This window comes from Accipiter gentilis, chromosome 20, assembly GCF_929443795.1.
Source record: "Accipiter gentilis chromosome 20, bAccGen1.1, whole genome shotgun sequence".
Lineage (NCBI taxonomy): Eukaryota > Metazoa > Chordata > Aves > Accipitriformes > Accipitridae > Astur > Astur gentilis.
The window spans coordinates 25955249-25969741 of NC_064899.1; the positions used below are offsets into that span (position 1 = coordinate 25955249).

The 14493-nt window shown below is 38.0% G+C and overlaps 1 protein-coding gene across 3 annotated transcripts in view; it reads right to left on the minus strand.

Moving 5' to 3' along the window:
* Positions 1–1367: 1367 nt before the first annotated feature.
* Positions 1368–14493, minus strand: part of NFX1 (nuclear transcription factor, X-box binding 1) — a 69533-nt gene continuing 56407 nt past the window's right edge. The window contains exons 22-25 of one of the 3 annotated variants that reach the window (XM_049823722.1): positions 11780–11925; positions 4539–4640; positions 2947–3059; positions 1368–1714 (exon numbers count right to left, since the gene is read on the minus strand). In XM_049823722.1, coding sequence (XP_049679679.1) covers positions 2984–3059; positions 4539–4640; positions 11780–11925 — 324 coding nt within the window. In that variant the 3' untranslated portion in view covers positions 1368–1714; positions 2947–2983. Of the gene's footprint in view, positions 3060–4538; positions 4641–11775; positions 11926–14493 lie in introns of those variants that run through there. The other 2 variants (XM_049823721.1, XM_049823723.1) reach the window with 2 other exon arrangements.

Consider the following 14493-nt stretch of genomic DNA (forward strand, 5'->3'; position numbering starts at 1 on the left):
TCAGATTTACAAAATAGCTATTTGAAAAATATTTCCATGAGGCACACGTGCAATATGAAGATGAGTTATCACAGATATCAAAACTACAGCCTTTAGTACTATTCCATATGAAAGTCACAGATACATTGCAGCAAAAGCAAACCAGAACAGAGAGGAGAGCACCGCTGTTAAACTTTGCTGAGTTCCTTCTTAAGGCTATGTAACTGTGTTCTGGGAAGAAAGACATCAATACTTTCTTTTTGGTATTACTTTCCCAGGTAAATGTATGGGATCATGTTTTTTACCAAGTTATTAAAACGTATTTCAATATAAATGTTTCTGTACGTGTGACTTGCTTCGTAACTACAGATATGCTCCAAGAGCCATGATTTAGAGATGTGTAAGGTACAGATCTATAAAAATGTTTTAATATTCATGTAGTTAAGTGGTTTAGTTGTAAGAATTATGACTTCTCAGTATGGACAGCTTCAGTATTAATTATTAGTCTCATCTTGAGAAGCTGAAGAGTACCTGGGCTTTCGTATTAAAACCAGTGGCAGAATACTTGACTGCTGAAGTGCATCTCACCAAGGTTCACATTTTGATGTTAAAGCCATAATCTGATAAAATTTCCAAAGAGCAAAGCTAAATATAATGCTATTAACCTTTTACGTTTTAAATTTCAAATCAGAGGTGCAAGTGTGAAGTTTTAGCTATATTCATGTGAAACTGTGTGAAAAATTAGTAGGCTTCAGCTTCATTCTATTTATTATCTGTAACATTAGGCCTGCCTACAGTATAACAACTGCACGTGCTCCAGTGTATGTGCATCTAACTTTACACTCTCAGCTCACCGACGTGTGTGCCAGCTCCTATCCGGAGCCCACCTTTGCAGTGTAACTATGTATGTTCTCCCTGACGGGCGTTACAAACTGCCAAACAGTGCTATCTGCACGTAGCTCTGAGTTTCAAAACCAGAATTAGCCTTTGGCCACACTGAGCTGCCCCTTGTCTGCCAGCACTAGATGCACTCCTCTCAACAAAGGGATTGAAGAAATACATTCCTGGAAGGATGCCGAGCAACTTATTTCTTAGCTGAACTTAGCAAAGCAGTACACCTTGAGGAATCAAACACTGATTTGCTTAAGAAATTAAGGGCAATATAAGCTATGTATGTTTATTTTTCAATTCTGTTCACAAAATATTAGACAGAAAAGGTAAAACCAATTTAAACCACTACCTGCAAATTAAAAGCCTGAACGCTCCTGAGGGTTGAGAATCCTTCTGGTAACTGTTTTACCGGAAGCATATGCAATTCAAATGTTTAGAAACATTTAAGACTGCCTTTTTTTTTTTTTCATATGTGAAATAATAAGCTCCTACAAAAATAGGTAGTAACAGCATGCATTTTAATTTTCAAAACATTTTTGGGGACAGACATGGTCTGTGAGTTTGCCACTTATTCTTTCAGGTTTCACAAGCTGTTCAAGATGAAACGTAGCCACAGAATGCTTCACAGGTAAGGCTCGGGGTCATGTGATAACTGTAAGTGAATCTAAGCGTGGATAACTGCTTTCCATTTTCTTGGCAACAAATCTCACACTCCGCCATAGCACGCTGGCTAAAAAATAAATCAACAACAGATGGCAAGTCTTCTGCTAGATCTCCTTCTTCATTATACTCAGCCCCGTTCAGCAGCAGCCTCTGATGCTGTGCAGGGGACACATCTCTAGCGCTACGTGTAGCCAGCCACAAGGAACAAGAAACGGTGCGTCAGTGTCAGAGTTACTACAGCTAATTCAAAAAACCTTCTCCCCAAGCGAACAAATATTACTCAAATTCAGAGCCGTGCCACTTCTTCTGATCAGACTTCCAATCTCCTCTCCCAGAGAGCTACTCACCTACCTTAACTCATCATCTGGAAAAAATTCACCGTCTGAGACCAATTTGGTGCCTTTCACTGTTTAAACCATCATCCCATTTTGTTTATGGCATTTCCCATAAAACAGAGATCTTCCATTGCCAAACAGTTTAGACAGATGATCTTATAAGTTTTACAAATATTGTTCCAAATTCATAACATACATAAACCAAACTTCACACATTCACCTTAAGCTTGCACAGTACAGAAAAGATTATAAACCCCCAATAAAACCATGCAAAAAAAACCCCAGAAGACCATCAAGCTAGCATATCTAAATACAAATTAAACCAAATAGAACACCAAAATAATATATAAAGTCTGATGTTGTTCAAGGTCTTGAATAACAAAGTATTAATAATTTTGTGTTGTTTTTTGGGGGGTGGGATTTGTGTGTGGGGGGGGGGGTTTGTGGGTTTTTGTTTTTTTTTTTTTTTTGTAAACACATCAAATTTGAGATAAAGCAAAATAAGTCTTAATTCCCCACCTTCCCCAAATCCTGGTTCTTCAGATACCAAAGGAAGTCTGTGCTCTTAATGGGCATTTAGTGTATATATTCATACTTGGACTAAATTTTGTATTTCATTCCATGTAGAAGAGTAACTCAAACTCCCAAATTTACCATGTTAACACAAAAGTGAATTAATAAAATATGAAAACACTAAAAATATTCCCATCAGCATTTTTAACACAGATTATTTCTGGTCCATTTTAAGTTGAGATATGTCAAAATAAATCTTTGAGATTTATCGTTGTTCTTACTACCCCAAAAAATATATTTCATTACCATTTCTCTCACTTTAAAGGCATCAATGGAAAATCTACATCATTCTGACAGCACATTAGATAAAAAATTGCACCAAACCCAGGTTTAAAAAGCTATACTACTGTTAGGTATTATGCAGTTACGTAAACTGTAAAAATGCATAACTTTTTAAAGTATCATAATCAATCTAACTTTAGATGTTAAATCATGAATATGCTGAACAACTGATCATTTGACAGATACCCAAAAAGTGCCTCACACAATAACTTAGTATCTTCACCTCTAAGCTTCTATATCGTAATTCTACATCAATCACTTCAGTCCTGGACATCAAAGTAGTCAATTACTGGCTCTTCTTTTAATGGTTTGGATAAACCACTGTTTCCACTACTCCTGAAATTATAAGAATATTAGATGTTACTCACCCGCATGAAAAACAAGACACAAAGTAAACTGAAATCACAAGCTCTCCTGATGTCTCAATGTGTACTTACACACTGCATCGGTAAATGACATGCATTTCTAAATTATGTTTTAATGGAAGTATCTTAATGCTCCAGAAAGCCTTTGTTAACTCATTTTTGGAAAAAACACATACTGTATTAAATTAATGTATGTCAGTGTGTGGCTGAATTTGTTTGAGGTTTTACTACAAAATACCATTTACTGGTAATATTTGTTACAAAAATGATACTGTACTGAAGACTACATGTTCAACATGCCTTTTTAAAAGAAAGAGCAAAAGAAATACTCTTGAAGTGCCAACAGTGAAATCTGCTTGGTTTTAAGAGCAAAGAGTAACAAAAAATATATGGTAATACCAAATCCAAACACTGTAAAGACTTTTTCCATAAGACAGTATGAGATCTTCCAGAAGATTTTGTAGAATTAAGCACTTCTGAAGAGATTTCACTTCTAGCAATTAAAAATAAATTGCTAAAGCCCTTTTTAAATTCAATTTTGCCACATAGCCCTCTTTCATTAGGGTCACTGAAGACAGGAATCCCACTGAAATAAGTGGAAATAAAGAATAACAACCGTTTTAAAATTCATCTCAAGTTACACCGCAAGCAGTCATTTTAAACGTTTTGCTCTAGATGCTTAGCTCAGAAACAATTTAAATTCTCTTCATATCCCAGCAGCAACTTAAACACCCAATAGCTACTGCCATAGTTACTGCAAAATTAAGCTGTCCCTTTCTGCAAACAGTACTTTACAGAACATGATTTCGAATGCTAATTTGGAAATAACTTGGGGGAAAAAAGTTCTGAAAGGTAAACCTGAACAAAGAATAAGCCGTCCATTAAAAAATTCATGACTATGAGATGACTACAGGTAAGTGAAGCTGGCAGGTCATACGAAGTAAAGATTGTTCTATTAGACTATTCACCAAGAAGCCTTGTATATCCCATCTTCAATGGTTTTCACTGAGAAAAATGGTAGTTCACCTTTAGCCAACTGTGTAGTCATTTATCTACACAAGAAAATTAAGTTTACTATCCTTCCAAATAAATCATTTTATGCCAGTAAGACATTACTGTTTCACACAAAACAGTTAAAGGTAAAAAACATCCCAAACCCTCCAAACCAGCCATTTCTTCCCAACTATCTAATCTTTATTAAAATTTTTTTTAAAAAGTCCACAATATTTGTTATAGTACTACTCTTATACCACATAGTCAATCCTACATTTTCTTAGCACTTAGGTTTACTTCTGTGGAAGGAAAATCTTAGTGCAGGCTGCAAGCTCTGAAGCTGTGTGTGGGTTGGGAAAACAAAAAACCAGGGAGTATAAAGTTGAAGCTCTGAACACTCTCCTTGGGTAACTAAGCACAAAATTGAAGAATACTGTTTTAAAAACAAATTCCTTACTTATCTGTTTGTTTGTAATGAGGAATAGGAGGTGGAGGCCTGCTCTGCATTTCCTTATCTAGCACAGAAGTTAAGGTATTGCTTGGACAAATGGATTTCCCTCTAGAGAAATAAAAGAAAGGTTATTTAATTCAATAGGAAATTACATTCGTTAAGAAGTTAAGGCAAAAGAGTTACATTTGTAAGCAGCAGTTCTGGTGTCAGAGTTCATACTTGTATACTTAAATCATCTATTCAAATATTTAATTTTCCAACCATGGAGACCAATAGCGTGCAAAGTCCATTTTCATTACCAAGAACAAGATATCCAGCATTCTAAATGTCTCTTGATCACTGCCTATAAAAGATGCAGAAGCAGCTTACTAGATTTGACTGTTGGTCCCCAGACCCTTTCCTTTCTGCATGTGAAGTGCCCAACCCCTTTCTACGATGAGGTACACAACACGATTAACTGCTAGAATACCAAAAACACAATACTTGCATTCTAGGGCAACATACATCTTTCACAGAACAGATATAAGATCAAAAGCAACAACTTAACAGCTTAACTCGGCATCATGTGAACACCGTTCACTGCATCTTCGTAGCATGTTATCTACTGTTTTGGAAATATGTTCTTAAACTCTGACAGTAAGTCACGTTAAACTTGTTTATCACTCTGCACCCACAGTAGCCCTGCTAAGCAGTACTCTCCCAGGAACAATGCAGCAACACTGCCTCTTCCTTGTCAGCTAGCCTAGGTGAACAAGATCAGAAAAATAACATTATGCATTGGGGAGTGGGAAGGGGGAAATAAAATAACATTGAAAAAAATCAGCTCTTCCTGCCCTCCACACTAGTTATAATCTATTATGTGATCATGACCACACGATGAAGCACCCACTTGTGCTTGTCCCATCTGCAATGCAAGGGACACCCTGTTGCTGTGGCACAGGGCAGTATTTTCTCCCATACAGGAGGACAGTGTACTTAAGCACATATATTTATATGCTTTAAGCATATATTGGCTGGGAATCACACTCAACTTCAGTATGGCAGTCCATGCCCAAAGGCTGGACTGGCTGGAGAAAGAGGAATGATATAAAAAAGAAAACAAAGCCAAAACCAAACAAAAAAAAGAAAAAAAAAACCTGGAAGGATTGTTCCCAAAAGGCACCTAATAAAAAAAAAACCTCCAGATAATTGCCAAACACGCTATACCTCTAATAGGCTATGGAGATGTCTTAAAATTTCTTCTAAATTCATGAGCCACTTTCAAGAGTGGACTTGCTTTATTTTAATTTCCAGTCACTGTTATGATTTAACTGCAAGACTGACAAAACCTTCCACTATCAACACCTTCTCCATCAACAGTTTCCTCCTCCTTCTTTTCTGAGGGTGAATAAGCTGAATAAGTTAAAATTCCTAAACCCTATCAAGGTCAAGATCTTACCCGTCTTTGCACTTTTCTCTAAACCCATGCTACTGACATTTTAAGACAGAACTACTTCTGGTACACTAAACTGCATTGCTTTCGTATTTCTATCTGAATGGTTTATACTGGATATTAGGAACAATTTCTTCACCAAAAGGGTTGTCAGGCACAGGAACAGGCTGCCCAGGGAAGCAGTTGAGTCACCATCCCTGGAGGTATTTAAAAGACCTGTAGATGTGGTCTTGGGGACATGGTTTAGTGGTGGACTTGGCAGTGTTAGTTTTACAGTTGGACTCGATCTTAAGGGCCTTTTCCAACCTAAATGATTCTATGTCAATCACTAAATACAGTTTCCTCATTTATTTTATTCATGAATTTTTAAATAAACTCCTGCCAGAGTAGAGTCCTCTAGAGCATAAGATTCTCCACGTTTACTAATCACGTTAAATTCCTACTTTCAAGTTCATCATCTTCCTTTCAAAATTACATTTTGAATAGCAAAAAATGCTGCAAAATGATGGCTTGTATATTGTTATGATTCCAGAAATTTGCATGTGTTGAGGTCCATGCTTTCTCACATACTTGGTAATTCATATTTTTTCCCCACCTCCCTCAGAGCTCTCTAAGCAGTTGAAATCTCACATCACTACACAGATGAACACTAGTTCTCTTTCAGAGCTTAAAAAAAATTAAGCATTCATCTTATTTCCATCATATTTGTCTTATTTCCATGATGTCTTGTTTCCATCAGCTCTGAGAATATAATGGCCAATACCCATGATATTGTGGCAACGCAGATGAAGAACTCCACAACATTCTCAAGGTAAGTCCACTAAAATACAAAATGATGATCCCTGACCCCATTTCAGTATTGTTTCGAAGCGAGTACTGACCATCTGTTCAAATGAACTGCAAAAGCTTGCAAACATAGGTCACCAATTCAAAAAGTGTCCCCATCTCCCCAACACAGAAAGTGTTCATTATTTGAAAAAAAAAAAAAAAAAAGTTACTTGCCGCTGACCCTTTTTTCAAGATTTATTATGTCTACATGTACATTCTAATAGCAAGTAGATGACTATCCTATCAGTTAAGAACAGCTAGTTTTCCCCTCTTGTATAGAACAGGTAAAAACTCCTCCTCTCCTTTAGCTCCAAGCCTGGCATATGAAGCCAAATGCTCCCATTATCATTTCAGTTAAGTCTCAACTGTAGAGCTCTACCTGAAAAGACTAAAACAGGACAAAGGTAGATGGGAGAATATTTGGTTGTCTTCTTTCATTGTTATAAACTGTGGCATGCAAAAACATGGAAACCCAATTGACTGGAGGTAAATAGGTGAAAAATAGAAAGGCTAGAAAGGCCTTCACCAAGTAAAGTAAGGTGTCTGGCTTCAGAAGGTCAGGCTAAATCTTGCTTGTGTAGTTTAAAAAAAAAGAAAATAAATGAGTGTTCTGGAATGTAGGAAAACAGAACACTTGGAAGAGTACATATGCACATATTTCTACAATTCACTAAAAAAAAAAAAAAAAAAAAAAGAAGAAGAAGAAGAGAGAGAGAGAGACAGAATGTTTCTGCATTCCAAGAAAGTAAACATAGCAGCTCTGCTCTAAAGTGTTCTCAGGATGTAGAGTGTTATAATATCAAACCTTTAAAAATGAGGAGGAACCAAAGCCTTGAGGACAGTTGAAGGAGATCCTGGAACCAAATTTGCTTTGGTCACATCAAGGCCTAGCCCTGGTTTTGCTATGACAAGATTTAGTGTCCCTCAAAAAATAAAAACCCAGAAGAGATATACAGCAGACCATGCAGCCAGGAAACCACAGAGGCTTTAGAGACAAAAATCTATCAACTCATACTCAAGCAAAATATACAGCACTTCCTGTATACCTTGGTGACACACAGGACAATACTAGACTGACTTCAATCTCCCCAAAATTCTGTGAATATTTCTATTCACTGGTTAGAAAAAAAGAAAAAAACAAATACACAAACAAACCAAAACAGCCAGTCATATTCAGCTCATCTGGAAGAAAACCAAAAAACTGAATTGAACTAAATAGGTGTACAATGGAAAAAAACCCTTGACTAACTAATTGCCAGAAAGAAGAAAACAAGCAAACCCTCCCTTCCTGCTAATGTAAATCACAGTTATCTATCATCAGTTGTAACAGAACTGTGGAGATGGAACCAAAATGCTCTGCAAGTACTTTGGACATTTTGATATGAAAGTTGCCATTCTTCATTCTATTATCTTATTCTCAAAGTAAGGAAAAAAGACAACTGCCTGTCCCAAGTAACAAAGATGAGATGACAAAATTTTAGCACCGCTCCAGGGAAAAACAAGGAGAACATAAAAAAACTACCTGCTGACTATAAGGCACTGGTAGTGCCGACAGGACGGCCTGTTGTACACAACTGAACTGTGGAAACCAGGACTCAAACTTTATCTTCTCCTTAAAGACTGGAAGTTCAATTTTCATAACTCCAGGATGGATCAGCATTGAACTGTTTTGGTACGAACTAGTACAAAATTCTTTGCCTGTTGATCTGTCCAGAACTGACTCCATGTAGCCTTGCAATAATGATTCATCAGCTTTCAGACAGAGCAGGTTTTTGTAAGAAGTGTCTCCGAAAGCTGATACAGTTTGGGTGGAATAATGAAGCAAGTGGGTCTCAAACAACGTCCTGATTGTCTAGACTTTGTATATCCTATGTCAAGAGGCAACACATCCTATTCTCAGGGCAAACAATGTCAAGATTGAAGGAAAAATAGTAAGAAAGAGATGCAGCTCTTTTCTGGAGCAGGACTGCTGTTAAAACCACCACACCTGCTGACTGTAGCATTATTTGTGCTTAAATTGCTCAAAAAACCTTAAGAGGTCAGAGGTGTTGAGATGCAGTCACTGGAAAAGGCCTTTGTGATTGCAAAGGGGGTGGGGAGAAAGTTAGCATTTTCCTCATGGCAGAGGAGAAAATTCCTAGAGAGTGAAAAGTAAACTAAAAGTCCTTAAAGTAATTAAGTACCTTCAGGAAGTCATTGGATCTTCTGTCAAATTGGAAGTGAAGGTATTCCAGATACCAGAAAGGCTGGAGAGACAGTTAACTTAAGTAAAATGAACTTGCACCTGGAGATCAAGTACCAAGATGTGCCCAGAAAAACTTAAAGAAGCCAAAGAATAATTCTGTTTCCTCAGAACACATCATTTCCTTTCAACTCTGCTACTGGGATGTACAGTATCACAGGATGCTCCTGTGATCCAGCTGCCATGATCTGATAAGGGCATTCCATGGAGTTACAGGGGGGTTAATTTCTTTAGGTCTTTGTTCCTGCTGGTCCCGCGTAGCCTGCAGCTAGGTAACCACTCCTGAACTGTATTCCGACTGACTTCATTGAAAGGAAAAAAAAATCCTGGGTGAAGAAGAATAATGGAGAACATGTCAATGAGACTGTGGCAGGATGTGGTTTTCTCAGCAAGAACAATGGGCAGGGACCCTGTCACCTTCCTGAAAAGTCCCTTTTTTTCTGAGGAGAGACTGACCCTATTGTTCTTCCTGGAAGGAACAGGAAAAGGCTGGGTCTTACAGGGATGACTGTTCTCAAACACACTTCCAGGGTGTCTAAAGTCCACAGAAGTTGCTTAAACACTGCTCACTCCATAACAAGCAGCAGACACCCCTTCAGGCTCTGGCATCCAGAGTTATTCCTAAGAAGAGGAAATTTGTACGAGTAAAAGATTTCAGGAAACCACCGACAGGTACAGTGAAGCACATGTGTCAACTTGGAGAGGAAAGCCTTCCCCTTTTCACCATACCAGTCTCAACACTATCTTTGAACCTGGTTCAGAAGAAATCCAGTATTGCAACTGCTCAAAAGATGGTGACTGCAAAGATGACCAACAGGGAAGCACAGAACGGCACTTGCAAGGACTCACTCAGGGTCTTATACTTGAAATAACACCAGAACTGTCGTTCAGGTCAACCTTGACAGTCAATACTGGGAATGCTCTCTGTGTGGTTAGACATTGGCAGTGCCCTACATCAGTGATTCTAATGCAGCCAGTATGACCAGCTCTTACTTATGTGGTGGAATGATGATGGGGCAGGGGCTGAGGGCAAAGCAGATGTGTGGTGTTTCCTCCTAGATATCCGGAAGAGGAAGAAGTCCAGTTGGAGGAAGCTTTCTTAGCACTAAGGAGACTTTCTCACTTCTCTGACCAACCTGTATGGCAATGTTACCATTTCAGTGACACAATGGGGGAGCGTGAAGAGGAAGAATGAATGATCTCTTTGCCTAGCATCATTTTGAATTATCTCTACTCAGAGGAGCCCATAATAGAAATCCAAGGGGAACGCTGAGAACAGGATGAAACAAAGTGAATCTAACCATTTGGACTTGCTGGTGACTACTAGCACCTGGACTCGAAGAAGCCGTCGTGAAATACTCAAAAATATCATCCTGAAACTTGAGCTATCACTTGTCTGCGGCTTCAGTAGTTTTTTTATGTCTTTAAGAAGTGGCAGATAAAAACAATGAAAAGAAGCTTTGGATAAATCCACTGAAATAGGAAACATCGCTACACGGCTGAAGAACATTCCTAGTAGACCACTCCATGTCTGTGGCAGGGGTGAAAGAGCAGCATTGCGTTCTGCACTGTATGCTGTTCCCTGAACACCACAAGGGAAGGAACAGGTGTGCAATCTCTCCTAAAATCACAGAGGAAGGCCTCCCATTGTCAAGTTGCAGGATACATCTTTGTTTCTAAAGCATGGTCATTTGTCCTGCTTCTTTCTCTGACACTTTATCCTCTTCACTAATTCCTCATCCCCCCCATCTATTTCTTTTTCTTAAATAAGCTTTTTCAAATACGATCTCTTTTCTCACCTTCTTTTAATAGAAAAAAAGACAGTATCTTAAATTATTTCACAGAAAGAGAAAGGGGTATCAAAGTGGTGTTCCATCTCCCTTAGAAGAAATCAAGATTGCAGCTAAGCTACCAACCCATGAACAGGCTCAAGAACAGCTCATCGCACTTTAGTAGCACAGAAGGTAACAGGGTTTTTTATAAATACAGTCAATATCTACAGTTAAAAACAACTGGTTGTCAGAGAACCACAATTTGACATTGCTAAACTAAATATGCTGCTCAATGAGCAGCAGTATCAAGGAAGCCCTGATACCTGATTTGGGAAGCCTTCCCATACTTTGTCTCCAGTAAAATCACCTTGCTTTTCCCCCAGCTATATTGCCTTCTTTTCCTTCTCTAATATGAACTGCCTTCTGTGGGTCTTCTGCAAATATTTCCAGTTTTGCTTAGAAATCTCTTCAATTTGCAGTAATTCCAGCTCCCTCTTTGTCCATTAAATAAAGAGGGAGTACGCTCTGTGGCAGGTTCAGATAGATTGAGAACAAGTAAGTTCCAAAAACCAGATTTTTTTCAAAGGCGCTAATTTAGGTATGACTTTTCAATCCGGCAATTAGTTTTCATAAAATTTTATGACATTTATTATCTTTGATACCTCTATCAAATTTAGTTGATGGCAAAAAGAGAAAAAAAGTTACTGCTAAGATGAACAGAAAACAGCCTTGCAAAACCTTTACTCAGCTTTTTTGTTTCTAATTGGGTTTTCTTCTCTGAAGATTTACTTGACTAGTGGAAATAGAAGCCTATGAAATTATCAAATTAAAAACAGCTTTAAAAAAAATTTCTGCCGAAACTTACTGCATGTTGTGAATTGGACTGTAAATAAACCCATTTGAATAAGTGATAAAAACATCCAATTATTTAAACTATAGTTAATAGATTTGAAAACAATAATGACTTACTTACTTCACTGCAGTGATAACAACATTACGCTTTGGTTCGTTGTCATAGCTCACACTTTCAATGCCATACACCTGAGCTAATTCATGGATGATTCTGCGATGATCTCTGTTCATTGGTGGGTAACAATGGCTCTTCTTTGTATGCTTGCCCTGAATTCAAGAGAAAAGGTTAAAAAAAAAAAAAGTAAAGTTCTCTTTCGGGGCGGGGGGCGGGCAGGGGAAGGAAAAAAAAAAACCAAAACAGACAGACAGTGCTTCTACCTCTAAAATTTTGGTCCTATGACAAAGTTAGTACCACAAATAGCTAATACCTTAGTATTGACAGAAAACTCACCTAAAAATGCCCATTTATTTCCCCAAAATTAAATTATGTGTTCTCTATTGTTTCCATCACCTCAAAGTATACACACACATATCTTTTAAGTTTGAAATACAAATCCTGATCGTATCTATTCTACTTACACCCCAAAGAAGCATTTTAATATTTTCACCATTTTAATATGCCAATTTTGAATCAGATCTAATTTTATTTTTCAGACTGGCTTTGCAATGCACATATTGCAGACAGCTACGAAGGTGTCAGAATTATGTATCACTTCCCTCTACCAAGGAAGCTATTTATCTGCAAAATCTGTCATGGAATGGCATCAATAGACTTTTTATTAAATGAAAACAAAATTGTAGTTTTAATTTTAGTTAACAAAGACTGATAATGCTTGATTCGACACCGATTGCTATATAAACAGTAAAAGAACAAATGAAAATAAGGCCCTATGAGCCGGGTCCTAATAGGATGGGTGACTTTGTAACAGCAAAGGCAGATAAGCATGAGACACTCAGTGCCTCAGTCTGCTCCAGGGACTCAAGACACTGCTTCAGCTTTTCCCTTAGTTGTCACCAACAAAGTCTTCTAGGTCTTTGGGTCTACAGACAGGGTTCAGGGGAAAGACAAACTACCAGTAATAGAGTAAGTTTGAGTCAGGGATTTCTAGGGAAATCCCAACCTATACAAGTTCCTAGGACTGCAGGCAGTGCATTTAAGGACACTGAGAGACCAGGATGATGTCCCAACTCTCCATCATCTCTGAAAAATTGTAGAGAATGGGGTAGGAACCCAATGACTAGAGAAAGGTAATTGCTGCAACTATGTTAAAAAAAAAAAACAAACACAAAATCCAAACAAAAAAAACAACCCAAGAACAACAGGTTGATCAGCTACACTTCAAAGTATGGGAAAGAAATCATAAAGCAAGTCCTTTTGGAAGCCATTTTTAGGTACGTAAAGGAGAAGTGCCTTGGGAGTAGTTAACGTGGATTTACAAATGGTCAGGCACCTAAATTAAAGACCACAACATCTAATAGAGAAGACACATTGTAGCTATCTTGCAAATAGAGGGTTAATATTTGTTTCGTCTTAGATTGTAAAATAGCTAAGTTGCAAATAGTAACTGGACCAAAATCTGTGGTCAAGCATTTCCATAAGTCTTCAGAGTAATCACATGCTGTCAGGATACAATATTTACTTAGCAATAAACAGTAATAAACCTCCCACCTATTAGACCTCTTCCAGCATATAGACAAGCATGTGAATGAAGAAAACTCTACAGATCCTGTACCTATTTATGATAACTAGTAATGCTTGCTTTAAAAAAAAGTGGTGATGGTTCCATGCTCAGAAAAACATCAGAATTCCTGTCCATATGCAGACAGAGCTGGATGCTATAAATGTTTCCTGTCTTGTCTGCTTACATATATCAATGATGACAACACTGCTATGCTGGATGAGTACATACTGATGAGTCTAGGGGAACAGATGTTCATGAAGCAAGCAAAGTCATATAATGATAGATAACAGCTGAACCATATTAATGCTAAAACTTTTAAGTATCAAAATCCTTCTTATTACTCATTTATTCAGTTAAGCTGAAGCTGGTATCTCCAAAGGCACAGTGCAAAAAAAAAAGTCAAAGGGAAACGTGTAGGGATAAGTAACAGTAATCAGTATGAAAGACATAGTACTGATGCAGGCAAAGATACCTGAACGCTTGATAGACTAGCATGCAAAATACTTTTAACACAAGTAAAGCTCTACATCTAGAAACAAAGAAAATATGCCACATCTTTAGTCAGAAAGGATTTAGGATTCACGATAAACAACTGAACACAGACTCAAGCATAAGGAGGACTTCGGTATCATGGCAGAACAATTAAAAACAGTCTCCTTGCATAATGCCATATCAAACATATTAATCCAATCTTTGGCTACATAAAAAGGGGAAGTTGACTTGGTCAGGTTGGACACAGGCCTGAAAGAGCAACACTGATAACACCTACCAGGTATGGAGACATGCCCAAGACAACGTAAATACCTGTGGGTTGCAAGATGAAACATGACTCTTACAAGGGAGAAAATAAAGCCTTTGAGACTTCCAGAAATAAAAAGAAAAGGTATGCAAGAAGAACCAAGTAGAAGAGCAGGTTAACTTTACAGCGCAAGGGACATGTTCCCTTTTACACCATACACGCCACCATTTTGAAGGAAAAGAAAATCAGAGCATGGCCTCCACGCGTGCTGTCACCCCTATCTTCAAGGGTGAGCAAGGAGGACACGTGCAGCTACAGGCTGATCAGCCTCACCTCAGTCCCTGGGAAGGTGATGGAGCAGCTCATCCTGGAACCCATTTCCAGGCACACGAAGGACAAGAATCTCCTCAGGAG